Source organism: Rhipicephalus microplus, chromosome 10 (genome assembly GCF_043290135.1).
Source record: "Rhipicephalus microplus isolate Deutch F79 chromosome 10, USDA_Rmic, whole genome shotgun sequence".
Classification (NCBI taxonomy): domain Eukaryota; kingdom Metazoa; phylum Arthropoda; class Arachnida; order Ixodida; family Ixodidae; genus Rhipicephalus; species Rhipicephalus microplus.
In genome coordinates this window covers 26,576,419-26,589,701 of record NC_134709.1, presented here as the reverse complement: position 1 = coordinate 26,589,701, position 13,283 = coordinate 26,576,419, and the positions used below count along the sequence as shown (strand labels likewise).

The window sequence follows — 13,283 nt, the reverse complement described above, 5'->3', positions numbered from 1 at the left end:
ATTAGTGCATGCTCCGTACGAGATGACCTCCACCCTGAGAAGTAGAGGAAGTATAGAATGGCGTAACACGGCCTTGAATTCGCTCGAGCTTCTTTAGGAATACCCCCTTCTCTCCTTTTACCTCTCACTCAACTTGTATCGCCCCTTCTCGCTTGTAGCATGTCTGGCTTGTAAAAGGGTATTACAAACCAAAGGTGCCCGCCAAAACGCTGCAATCCCGAAAAAAAAAAAAAACATTAACGAACGTGGTACGAAGCTGTCAACTTACGGCTGCGCCGTACTATAGTCTACGAGCTCATCAGTTTGGAACGGTTTTGATTAGTTAGTAACCAAACTCTATTTAGTTAGAACGCGGTGCACATTAATTTAAAAAAATTAGGGCAATCACTTATTGATTAATGACTATGTCTGTGTTAGTAGTCAGTACTTCTAGCAAAAATTTGAAGTGCCTTCCGCTTAAACTTTCTTCCTCCTCCTCCTTAAAGTATTAAGTAACCACTTGTAGTCTCATATAGTAAGTGACTAAAGTGTTAAAGTTGCACTAAAGGAGAACTTTTTGAAGGGGCTCGTCTCTTTATTAGACACAACCACATATGAATCCAATAGACAGCGAAGCCAAGGAAAGCGTAAATGTTATTTGATGTTTTTAAATGAAGTTTGACCGTCTGTTGGATCGATATGGCGGAAGTTGTAGTTTTGTACTTGTCGTAAAGCGCTAATGTTATTTTAGCTGGACTAAATGACTTTAGTCCATTAGTCAGTTCCGTCAATCTAATACATGCGATTTGACTGAAAGTCTCCGGACATGTTTTCTGGTGTATACTGTATACGTTGAGAAAAAAAGGGTCTCCCACAGGTCCAAGATTGTTTTTTATACGGCATTATAATACATTAAAACTATTAGGCCATAGTATACCGTTCTATTACTTGACTATTCATCACTGAGGAAAAGTAAATAAACTAGTATACCTGCCTCACACGGCGCACTGCTGATCGCGGTTAAGCTCCTGTCGAGGCGGAATTTCTCAGCTCTGTAATTGGCTTCATTCTGCGGCTTGCGTTAAGGAGTCGATCACGACTATAAGAAGTTCGATCCGTATTGGGTGCGATCGCCATCAAATGCGCCTTTGTGACACCGGTATCGTAGAGTTTCCCGCAATACTAGAGGGAACTCTGGCGCTAGTATCTATATGGAAGCTGCAACGCACGGCGCTTCAGCAAGCATATAGGAATGACGGGTAGTACATAAACCTCTGTCTATAGTCTTCGTTCTTCTGGTTACGTTTGGCTTCGCATATACCGGATTCGCTTTGTTACCAAGACGACAATCGGCAAATTTAAGTTGTTTCACTTCACCACCGTAACCTTTTAGGCTCGCCAATTTTGATCGGCTCACGCAGTTCGCAACAGTCGATATTCTTTTTTTTAACAAAACCACAACACGGCAGTAAACAATACCAAAAGTGCGTTAGAAGTCCGCAAGCATGAAGACCGTGTTCGTTAATGAATGCTGGGACGATATTCCGCAACTCCGCTCGTCTGTCGGCTCTCTTTATGCTCCGGGCAGACAATGGCCGGATACAATTAAGCGAGCGTTTCGGGACTGTTAAAAAGGGCAGGCCACAATGCGTCATTAATGACAAGGCAATGAATAAATTGGCCGGGAAAGAAGTGAGACGTGCGCAACGGACGCCATTTCACTAATGAATGCGACGCGTGCTGAGCGAGATAGCGTAAGACGTATCTCGACTGATTGATTGATTGATTAATATGTGGGGTTTAACGTCCCAAAACCACCATACGATTATATGAGAGACGCCGTAGTGGAGGGCTCCGGAAATTTCGACCACCTAGGGTTCTTTAACGTGCACCCAAATCTGAGCACACGGGCCTACAACATTAGAGAGTTTTAGTACTGCAGAATAGTGCTACGTACGCATCACGCAAGCGCCTTGCGTTACGTGGCGTCGTTTGCCACTAATCGGCTTTTAGTACGCCGTAGTACCTGCGTACGTAGCGAGCGAGAAGCGTGTTGCGCCATCTGGTAGATCAAAATAGAAGTACGTGTTGTTGACAGCCAATGTGAGCCAATCCAAGTGTTATAGCCAGATTATGGCCATATATTTAAGCCACAGAGCCGGTCGGTGCTTGCCTTCGATGCCGCCATTTTGCAAAACGAAGTCTCGCGCTGTCACGAACTTGTTCGAGAGCGGCGCGATCACCTCATACGTACGCACGCACGCATCTCATGCGCGCGTGTGTAGCGGCTGCGTACGTAATGCGATACGTGCGCGTTGCGGTCTGCGCATGCGCACTACGCAGAACGTGGCGTCCTTACGTACGCAACGCCGCCACGTACGCAATACTAAAACTCCCTATTTGCGCCTCCATCGGAAATGCAGCCGCCGCAGCCGGGATTTGATGCCCCGACCTGCGAGTCAGGCAGGAGCCGAGTACCTTAGCCACTAGACCACCGCGGCGGGACTGGACGTATCTCGAGTAGCACAGCTAGGGTTTTGACGTTTGCGAATCGCGGTGGAGTGTATGCGAGAATGTTTCAGAACACTCTGACCCGAATTTTTTCATTCATTTATTTGTGGATTTTCGTCATCGCTATCTTGCACGGACAGTGGCGCTCGATATTAATTGCAACACGATTGCCATGGTTAAAGAAGTCCCTAGATATATATATATATATATAGAGAGAGAGAGGGAAGGCAGGGAGGTTAACCAAGCTTGGCTCGGTTGGCTACTCTACGCTTGGGTGGGGAAAGGGGGAATAATAGAAAGGAAAGAGATAGAAAAGAAGAGGAGTAAGACAGAGATGGATGAATAGTCATGAGCTCGAGACTACACAGCACGGTCTCGCACTGTTCTTTCACAAGCGCTTGCGAAGTCTGGTGGTGGTGGTGCGAAACCGTCGGCCAAGGTCCCAAGAAATTTTTAGTGGGTTGGGGAAGAGGGGGGGGGGGAGGGGGCTTGTTGACGGCCTCGGAAAACACCCATTTTCATCACCTGTCCTCGGTATAAGACACTCCATTCTACCCAAATTTCGGGGATGGGGCTTCCCAGCTGCGGGCCTGTGCTTGACACCGCCAACATGCGAAAACGGTTTTGGAAACACCATTGGGACAAACAGTAGTATACGTCATTGATTTTTTTTGTTTTATTCTATATATCGGCGCTACCGTGCAGCGTCCACGCTGCGCAGAGCGCGGGAAGCGTGTTGCAACTAACATTGGGCGCGACTGTAGCTCTCAAGCTTTCCGTAGCCCCGCCGCGGTGGTTTAGTGGCCAAGGTACTCGGATGCTGACCCGCAGGTCGCGGGATCGAATCCCGGCGGCTGCATTTCCGATGGAGGCGGAAGTGTTGTAGGCCAATATGTGCTCAGATTTGGGCGCACGTTAAAGAACCCCGGGTGGTCGAAATTTCCGGAGCCCTCCACTACGGCGTCTCTCGTAGTGGTTTTGGGACGTTAAACCCCTCATACCAATCAATCAATCAATCAATCAATCAATCAAGCAAGCAAGCAAGCAAGCTTTCCGTGGGACTGTTTGCCATTCGTTCTTTGGGCGCATCTATCACACAGGCACCACAATACTTTCATTCGTTCGTTCGTTTGTTCACTCATTGACTCTGACTCGCTGGCCTATACGCACACCTCACAACCATCGTAGTTGCATCGCGTTGTGTTTTATTTAACGCGCCTTAGCATCGCACAGTATAGACGGACCTCCAAGTATTTGGCCTCTATTTGAAATGCGACTGCCGGGGCCGCGGAAATCGAACCCGCGACCATCTGGCTCGATCGCGGCCGCCTCACAGATGTGTAGCCGTGGTACCTCGCTTCTCCGCGGAATGACGATTAACGACATACATTATTTCCTTACTTCGGAAAATCACGATGATTTGCGGATAGCCAGCAAGCTGTATATTGCAGATATAGTCGCCCCGAGAGAGTATACAACGGGGCTTTTTTTTTTTTCAACTTTCGTTGCGACCGTGCTACGCGTACCGCGCAACCCTGGCGCGTCTTCTTTTTTTTCTTATTAATTTTCTTTTTTGTCTGGCTAGTAAAGGAAGAGTGTGCGGACGAAAAGGGGCTCTCGAAAGCTCCAGTCTGCGAAGCCGTGCATGTCTGGTAAGGGAGAAGACCGGTTTTTCCTTTGCTCGACGCTAGTCGAGCGACCACCCGAAGTGACCGCGGATGCCCACGCAAGAGAAGTCCTAGAAGAAGAAGAAGAAAAAATCCAAAAAGAAACAAACTAAAAGAAAAACGTCAGACGAAAACGAATCGTGTGCGGCGGAACGCATCCACTAGACACGTGTCCCACTTAAACGTCTTCTCAGCGTATCCATAACGTCCGTCGACGAGTAGAAGAAGAAGAAGAAGAAAAAAGAAAGTATTCGACGAAGTCCGGCAGAAGAAAAGCAAGAAAAGAAAAAGACAAGTGTTGAAACGTAACGAATTTCTTTTTTTTTTTCTTTTTGAACGCGCGCCAAATGAACGGCCGTGCCAACTGCAGACGGACCGCGCTCAGAAAAGGGGACTCGAACTTTTCGATGCCGGGAGAAACGTTGGAAGAATACACGAATGGCGTATAGAAACTGAAAGGCCGGCTAGTTGGAACTTATCCATAATTGGGCAGTGCACAAATGGAAACACACAAGAGAAGGAAACGGGACAAACCACTGGCCTCATGGCGAAGTGTGTTCGCAACTGCGTTAGGCCAGCCATCTGTTGCTTTATCAGAGCAAGAAATTGGTTTAATCGATCGTATGTAATCTCGCGTGGCGCATGACATGATTTTCAGCGCGCGCACACACACACACACACACACACACACACACACACACACACATATATATATATATATATATATATATATATATATATATATATATATATATATATATATATATATATATATATATATATATATATATATATATATATATATATATATATATATGCTTTCCTTCAAATAAAGATTCACTCGTTAGACCAGCGCTCGCCCTATTTTCTTCTCTTTTGTGTTTCCTTTTGTGCGCTGCCCAATTAATTATGGATACGAGTGGCGTCTCGCCGCTAGACCGACCTACCTCTGTGTCCACTGTATAAGTTGTGTCATCATCATGATCATCAGCCTGACTATACGTCCACTCCAGGACAAAGGCCTCTCCCATGTTCCGCCAGTTAAGCCGGTCCTGTGCTTGCTGCTGCCAATTTATACCCGCAAACTTCTTAATCTCATCTGCCCACCTAACCTTCCGTCTCCCCCTAACCCGCTTCCCTTCTCTGGAAATCCAGTTTGTTACCCTTAGTGACCAGCGGTTATCCTGTCTACGCGCTACATGCCCGGCCCATGTCCATTTCCTTTTCTTTGTGTAAGTTGTGTAAGGTACCCTAAACTAACTAACTAACTAACTAACTAACTAATAAAATAAATCAATGATCGAGTAGGAATCAGAAGTATAGGAATCAGAAGTCCTAGGGAAGCCTGCCCTCCTTCCATTTAACAAAAAAAAAAGGGCGCATTTTTCGTGCTACAACATTATATTATCCATCGTGGCTCACTTGCGTTGTTTACTTTCTTGAATACCCGGCGGCCACTTTCCTATCTAGAATGTGCCTCGTCACGCTGATAACGATCATGCCATTCGCGACTGAGAAATGCGGGTCGCACGGCGATAGTGCAAGGAAAGACATGCAAGATAGTTGACGATTGTTGTTCTGAACGGCAAATCGCTCTCCTCACTCGTTTGTTATTAATTTTTTTTTGAAGAGTGAAGTTTCGAACTTGACGATACGATTCCGATGCACCCGATGGAGGCGGAAATGTTGTAGGCCCGTGTACTCAGATTTGGGTGCACGTTAAAGAACCCCAGGTGGTCGACATTTCCGGAGCCCTCCACTACGGCGTCTCTCACAACCATATGGTGGTTTTGGGACGTTAAACCCCACATATCAATCAATCAATCAATCAATCGCTTCCGTGCACACCGTGGATCAGATGTAACCGCGTGGATCACAGCGTGGATAAGTTGCCACGGAATCAGTTGTAGCCGCTCCACTTGAGTTTTTTTTTGGCGTGCACCGAGTTGTAAGTATAGGCACACAGATGTTCTAGCATTTCGTCCTCTCGTCCAGATGCGGCTACCGTGGCCGGGATTCGAACCCGCGCCCTCGAACTTCGTAGCGTGGCGTTTTACGTGCTAAGTTATACCGCAGCAGGTTAGCGCGCGGGAGAGGCGATATAGCGAGGTTTAGGTTTGTACTATAGGTTTAGCGTTGTATTGCGGGTATAGTTTTGCCTTAGTTTCGTGCAGTATTCTTACGCACTGTATGCCACAACTTCCGCGCGTGAGTTTATGCATGAAATTGTTTTTTTTTTGTTGCGATGGACGCTAAAGCTGGTTACCAAAATATAGATCTATGTATTTATGTAGTGTACGAGTTTTACTGCCTTTAATTGCTCTAAGACCAGAATTGTATGCTTATGAAAAAACTGTATGTGAGTCCACGTTTACGTCTTGAGAAATGCCGGACTCCGACTGAAACGACGTCTGATGACTGATGAAACACACACACACACACACACACACACACACACACACACACACACACACACACACACACACACACACACACACACGCACGCACACACACACACACACACACACACACAAACACACACACACACACACACACACACACTGTGATGTGTGGTGCGCGTTCAAAGTGCGCGCCTTCGAAAAGTGCGCGTCACGAAAAAAAAAGGAGAAATACCAGAGTGCACGTGCGGTGCTGCTTAAACAAGAATGACGACGTTAAAGAGCGTCAAGCACGAGGATGCGTGGCAGGACGTGAAGTAAACAAAAGGTAAAACATCCAATGGGCAGCGAACACGGAGATTTCAAGGCCCAATGGCGTGACACCACGAAACAGCAGTATCTCCAATGAGAACGTGACAAGTGGGCCAGAGCTGAAGCAGGAGCCTGAGCAGACCAGAGCAAAGGGAGTTCGAGGCAGGCAGTGCAAGCGGAAGGTCGTCACCGGACCGGGCGCTGAAGATGGGCCGTTGGGTTCCGGACCCGAGCCTACAGGACTTCAACCGGCCGGGGCCTCCTGCTGTCGTGTTCCCGCTCCAAAGGACCGTGGCCATCCGGTCCTGAACTCCTTTCCAGGGCCTGCGGACTTTGGTTCCGGCAGGCGAGCTACAGCCGTCGGGCTCCGGGCCCGAGCTGTGCGCCCAGCTGCTTGACTAGGTCGACCCTAGTTCCCTGACGCGCCGCCACCAGCCTGCGTTCTCCCGTCTCCGACGTGTCCACGCTCCTCAAGCCGAAACCATCACGATTTGGTAGGGCTTTTCGACGTGTCGCCAGCAGCCAGCGTTCTCTCGTCCTCGTCCAGCCCACGCACTGACGCCGGAGTCACGGCGTTCCGGTTTCTCATCACCGCCGAAAACCAACTTGTGGGTGAGACTGCACCGATACTCTTGCGCTACTCCCATCACTCAGCCCCTTTCGAACGTTAGGTTTAGTTACTGACTTTGAACGTTCTTGTTGGGTGTTTACGGATGTGTTTCGTCATGTCCAGTCAACTGTTTATTAAGTGTTTTGTTTTGTGAGGAATTTTCGCCTTTTTACTTTTCAATTAAACTTTTTGTGTGTTTCTTGGAAACCGAACGGCTTTGTCCTTATTAACAAAACTCTCTGAGGCTCAGCCCAGGAGAAAAACAAATCAGCAACAAGAACCTTGCATCACAAATTGGCGTCCGCGACAGGACAAAGTCGTTTGTTTTTCCAGTAGATTTTTTTTTTGACGCGGTTAACACGATGACGAACACGTGGGAGTTAATTGAGTTGGCGGATAAAATGGGACTGACGGGAGCGGAGTTTAGAGTATGGTACGAGGAGCGGATGGAGAGGGAGCGTGAGCAACGGGCTGCAGAACGAAAGGCGGCGAAGGAAAAGCTTGAATTGGTGCTTAGAGCTAAGAAGGAGGAGCTAGAGCGCGTAACGCGTGAAAATAAAGTGTTGCTAGAGCGTCAGACACGCATACTGAAGCAGCAGCTCCAATTAGAGAGGGTGGATTTCGAGCGGCGACTCGAGCTTGCGATGGCGAAAAGGGGGCAGCTGGCGATGCCGAAGGTCGAGCAAGCGGTGAATGTTTGCTCCGATAGCAGCGTTTGCTGGAGGGAAGTCGATTCCTGCAAGGTTGGCCTCGAGCCTCGCGACAGCCTTACTTCGGAGCGAGAAGCTCAGATAGAGGAAGGCAGAGAGGTGGACAGCCAAGAAGGCAGGAGTCATGAGGAGCTTGTTGAAGCGACGGAAAGCTTCTCTGGCTGGGAACATATTACTTCCGTTAGCTGCTTGGGGACCTCTGAGAGGCCAAGCACCTATGAAGAAGAGCGCCTGGATATGGGCGACCTAGAAGCTGTGAAAAATGTTGTGGAGCAAAGCTTCGATAGCAGGGAACAAAGAAGTTCCATTCAGAATGAGGTGTGTATCAGAACGTCTCAAAGGCCGAGCACATTTCAGGAAGAGGTAGGGCTACCTCTCAATAGCTCCATGGAAGGAGCGCTAGAACGTCATTGGGATGATGGCAGCGAATGCCATGAAGGCTCTGATATAGTGGCCACTGATTGTTTTGTACCGACAGAGGTAGCAGCAGGCACCATGTCGATGGTCCTAGACCATACGTATATCTCGCTCAGAGAGAGAGGGGATTCTAGTTCACAGGATAGCGTAACTGCTATTTGTCCGAGAAAACACGATGGGAGTGCTGAAGCACTCTTCAAAATAAACAGTATCGAATCGGAGGTGGGCTCGATAGTAGGTATGGAGAATGCCAGACAGGGTCTTGAACCTGAGAACGTGATTGGTTTTGAACCTATAATTAAGTCCACTCAAGATGAGCTGTATAATGACCGAGCACAAGGGCATTCCTTCTCAAGAATCCAGGAACCTCACACGCTTGTCGGAGCGTTTGGGCTTGCTGAGGGCACCCCGAGCTTGTGTTCATTAGATGGTGAACTAAAAGAAAGCATTTGTGTGAGAGATTGTGGCATTTGGACATTCGTGTCTCAGTGCGTTTCGTGTCGACGCCGACGGCTCGAGACCGCGCCCTGTTCCTCTGTGACCGGTAAGCGTTCATGTGGCCGGCGGGGGCGCAGACACGCGTTTCAGCAAACGTGCATAAAAGCATGTTTGCCACAGTTACTTTCGAAACGTGCGAGAAGGGCAGTGCGTCTGGTTTGGGACGCAATAACCTGAGTGTAGAGTCAGAAAACCGGTAGCTCTTTCTGGACTTCGACTTTTAGATGCGGACACAAGTAGCTTTGTCCATAGTCGATTTTGTAGTAAAAAGGTTTATTCTGTGTTTCAGAACTTTTAAATGCAATTGGGTGAATCTAAAGTTTACGTGTGGACATTTGGACGATGTAGCGAACTGTAGCCCGGTGATGTGTTGAACTGCGTGGTGCAAATATGTGGTTTAATTGTGACGTAGTGCAGAACGCGCACTCATCGGCAGTTTTTTTTTTCTAAAAAAAAAAAAAACTTGAATAAAAGGGGGGCGTATGTGATGTGTGGTGCGCGTTCAAAGTGCGCGCCTTCGAAAAGTGCGCGTCACGAAAAAAAAAGGAGAAATACCAGAGTGCACGTGCGGTGCTGCTTAAACAAGAATGACGACGTTAAAGAGCGTCAAGCACGAGGATGCGTGGCAGGACGTGAAGTAAACAAAAGGTAAAACATCCAATGGGCAGCGAACACGGAGATTTCAAGGCCCAATGGCGTGACACCACGAAACAGCAGTATCTCCAATGAGAACGTGACAAGTGGGCCAGAGCTGAAGCAGGAGCCTGAGCAGACCAGAGCAAAGGGAGTTCGAGGCAGGCAGTGCAAGCGGAAGGTCGTCACCGGACCGGGCGCTGAAGATGGGCCGTTGGGTTCCGGACCCGAGCCTACAGGACTTCAACCGGCCGGGGCCTCCTGCTGTCGTGTTCCCGCTCCAAAGGACCGTGGCCATCCGGTCCTGAACTCCTTTCCAGGGCCTGCGGACTTTGGTTCCGGCAGGCGAGCTACAGCCGTCGGGCTCCGGGCCCGAGCTGTGCGCCCAGCTGCTTGACTAGGTCGACCCTAGTTCCCTGACGCGCCGCCACCAGCCTGCGTTCTCCCGTCTCCGACGTGTCCACGCTCCTCAAGCCGAAACCATCACGATTTGGTAGGGCTTTTCGACGTGTCGCCAGCAGCCAGCGTTCTCTCGTCCTCGTCCAGCCCACGCACTGACGCCGGAGTCACGGCGTTCCGGTTTCTCATCACCGCCGAAAACCAACTTGTGGGTGAGACTGCACCGATACTCTTGCGCTACTCCCATCACTCAGCCCCTTTCGAACGTTAGGTTTAGTTACTGACTTTGAACGTTCTTGTTGGGTGTTTACGGATGTGTTTCGTCATGTCCAGTCAACTGTTTATTAAGTGTTTTGTTTTGTGAGGAATTTTCGCCTTTTTACTTTTCAATTAAACTTTTTGTGTGTTTCTTGGAAACCGAACGGCTTTGTCCTTATTAACAAAACTCTCTGAGGCTCAGCCCAGGAGAAAAACAAATCAGCAACAAGAACCTTGCATCACACACACACACACACACACACACACACACCCCTACTGTTTTGTTGCAGAGAGTTGATTGAAGTCAGTCGCTGCTTGCATATCTCTAAATAGTATTATCAAACCGACAAAACAGTCATAGCTCCGAACCTCACTTTCGCCTGGGTGGGTCCAATTTTTTCGTCACAATTTGGGGGGGGGGGGTGAGGCCATATGATACCGCACGCGTCAAACAAGGCATAAACGTATAAACAGAAAAAAGAGCGCACGGAAGCGTATCGGAATCGATGCGACGGGTGCTGAGTCACCGCAACACGTCGACCGAAGCGACGCGAAAGCAGACGACATCAAATCGATACGACACGAGGACGTATATACTTCGCGCTGAAAGCTGCGCCGTTCGTATCTGCATCGGCGTGCTAATGCGCGTGGCTATCAATAAACATCGTACGTGTCGCCTCGACGTCGTCGATCAAGTCAATTATCGAACGACATGTGAATGTCTAAGTCGGCTATTAATAGTAGACGCCGGAAAGGTCGACGACCTCCGAAAATGCGGCACGCACTGCGAGGCGCCGCTCTCGTCTGGTAACGGAAGTGATGATACTGCGCGCCCGAAGTCGCCGACCGAATCGAGACCGGTTGCAAGTGAGCAGTAAAACGCTCGTTCTTGGACTAATTTGTGCACGTTGATAGTCCGTATGAATACTGATTATGTGTTTCTCTGTGTTCGTGCGTTGTCGTGTTCACGGTGTGCCCAGTTTACTGTCAGTGAAGTACACAATGGTTTGTTAAAAAATTCCTTTAGCGACGCGTTTTCTCTGTTCTTTTATACTGGTGCTCGCTTCACTACCCAATGCAGTGGCGCGCAACGCGCTTAATTTTTTGCGCCCTCTATAGGAAAACAATCGCAAAAGTGGTCCCTACAACTCTACCATAACATGCACAACGCAACGTATACAACCAGTCAAGCCAATAGACAAGCCGAGAAAAGTATGGGGGACATTATCTGTTGTATTTCACCGAAAAAAAAAAATGACCTTTTAGTTGAACGGAGTGTAAGTATACGCGCAAATATTTGTTGGGCGCGAATCCACAAAACGCCGAGAAGAATCGCAATTCGACTTCATATACGTTCCACCGCGGACACCAACTGACCATTGTTGCCGATCATTTGCGAACTGCTCCGCAGCGGCTACAAACTGTAAACAAGTTTGTAATTCGCGCGTTCTTCACAAATCGCTCGCCTCCTGTCAATCGGACGTTGCAGGCGCGATGCAGATGGATTGTGTGATGTTGGCGCATCAGCGCAAAGCGGCAATTTCAAGTAACAACGACTGTACTTTTTTTTTTTACTATTAAAGCTTACATCGACGAGCGGGCTCGGATTATCCGCGAAACTACGTCATGTTTCGCGACACATTAAACACGCCAGGCGATGATTGAAATGTTGCGGACATGATCGCGGCTGCGGTTATGATGTACGCGTTTGTCGCACTGCGTTGCACCGAAGCCATTGTTGTGCGGGTGCCGCTATACGAGCGAAACTACTTCGACAAAGCGCGTTCCAAAGCGTTTGAAAGAAAAGATGCGGCAGTAGAGGACGGTCAAGTGGCCGCGGTATTGTTTTTTTCCCGCTTCGACCAGAGAGGTTAACGCCCGCAGACTCCCCGGATCAATTCGCGCGGCGCGAAAAATATTCAAAAAAGAATTTAAGCAAATTGTGAAGCCGTTGAGCGAAGCAAAACGCAGTACGGGAAGAAACGTGGCAGACGGGATACACACTCACAATTTAAATTTATCGAAAAAAAAAAGATTCCAAGAAAGTGAATTCACGCTCCGTCGCAAGCTCACGCGTAAACGTAATTAAAAGTTTCTGATATAACGCGCTGCCCAATAGCTCTTTTCACTGCGTCTATACGTACGAGTTTAGGTTTGACGACGCTTTCTTAGAATCTCTTCAGCAAACTTCAGTTGTAAGCGAGTGTCTATCCCGTCAGCAACGTTTTCCCCCCGCACCCCGTTTTGTCTCGCTCAACGATTTCGCAATGATGCACCACTCGGGCTTAAAACGGTCAACGCCTGTGGAATTAAATCGAAGCGACAAGAGCGCGCGTAGAAGCGAAAGACGCCCGCCGACGGTTGCAAAACACGTCCGCGCGGGAAGAAATGCTGTGTATGGACTCACCATGATGCCGCCTTTCCGGGCCGGTTCAGTCGGTGCGAGACGAGAAAAAAAAATGCGTCCTCGGTGAAAATCCTGCAGCGTCGTCGGTGCTTTTTCTTTCACGGCCGAGTGTTGCTTCCCTCGAGCGAAACGTCGATTGAACGCGATCGATCTCTGCACAAGCACACGGTTGTAACGAAGACTTTGGCGGCAGCAGCTGTCAAATCGCGCCGATCACGCACGTTGAATGGGGCTCGCGGCCGGTTTGCCTTCTTTCCGGGTTTTCCTGCTTCCCCTGCGCCGTCGGCTTCGCCACTGGGGTGCGGTTGATCATTGTTGCCCGGTTGGGTCTTCGTATTCCGCTAAACACGGTAAGTGATTTCAAATCGGAACCGAAACTAACTTTTTTTGTGTGTGAAATACGTTATCTGTGATTAGTACGAGTTCAATTGTTTTAATTGAACACTATTTGCACTCGCTGCCAGCACGTTTTATATATCAAAC

At 48.7% G+C, this 13,283-nt stretch overlaps 1 protein-coding gene across 1 annotated transcript in view; it reads right to left on the bottom strand.

Moving 5' to 3' along the window:
• LOC142774656 (dihydropyrimidinase-like) overlaps nt 1-13,044 on the bottom strand; it is a 55,652-nt gene extending 42,608 nt beyond the window's left edge. The window contains exon 1 of the mRNA XM_075875280.1: nt 12,801-13,044. Within this exon, the coding sequence (XP_075731395.1) occupies nt 12,801-12,803 (3 nt within the window). The 5' untranslated portion in view covers nt 12,804-13,044. The remainder of the gene's footprint in view (nt 1-12,800) is intronic.
• Nucleotides 13,045-13,283: the final 239 nt, after the last annotated feature.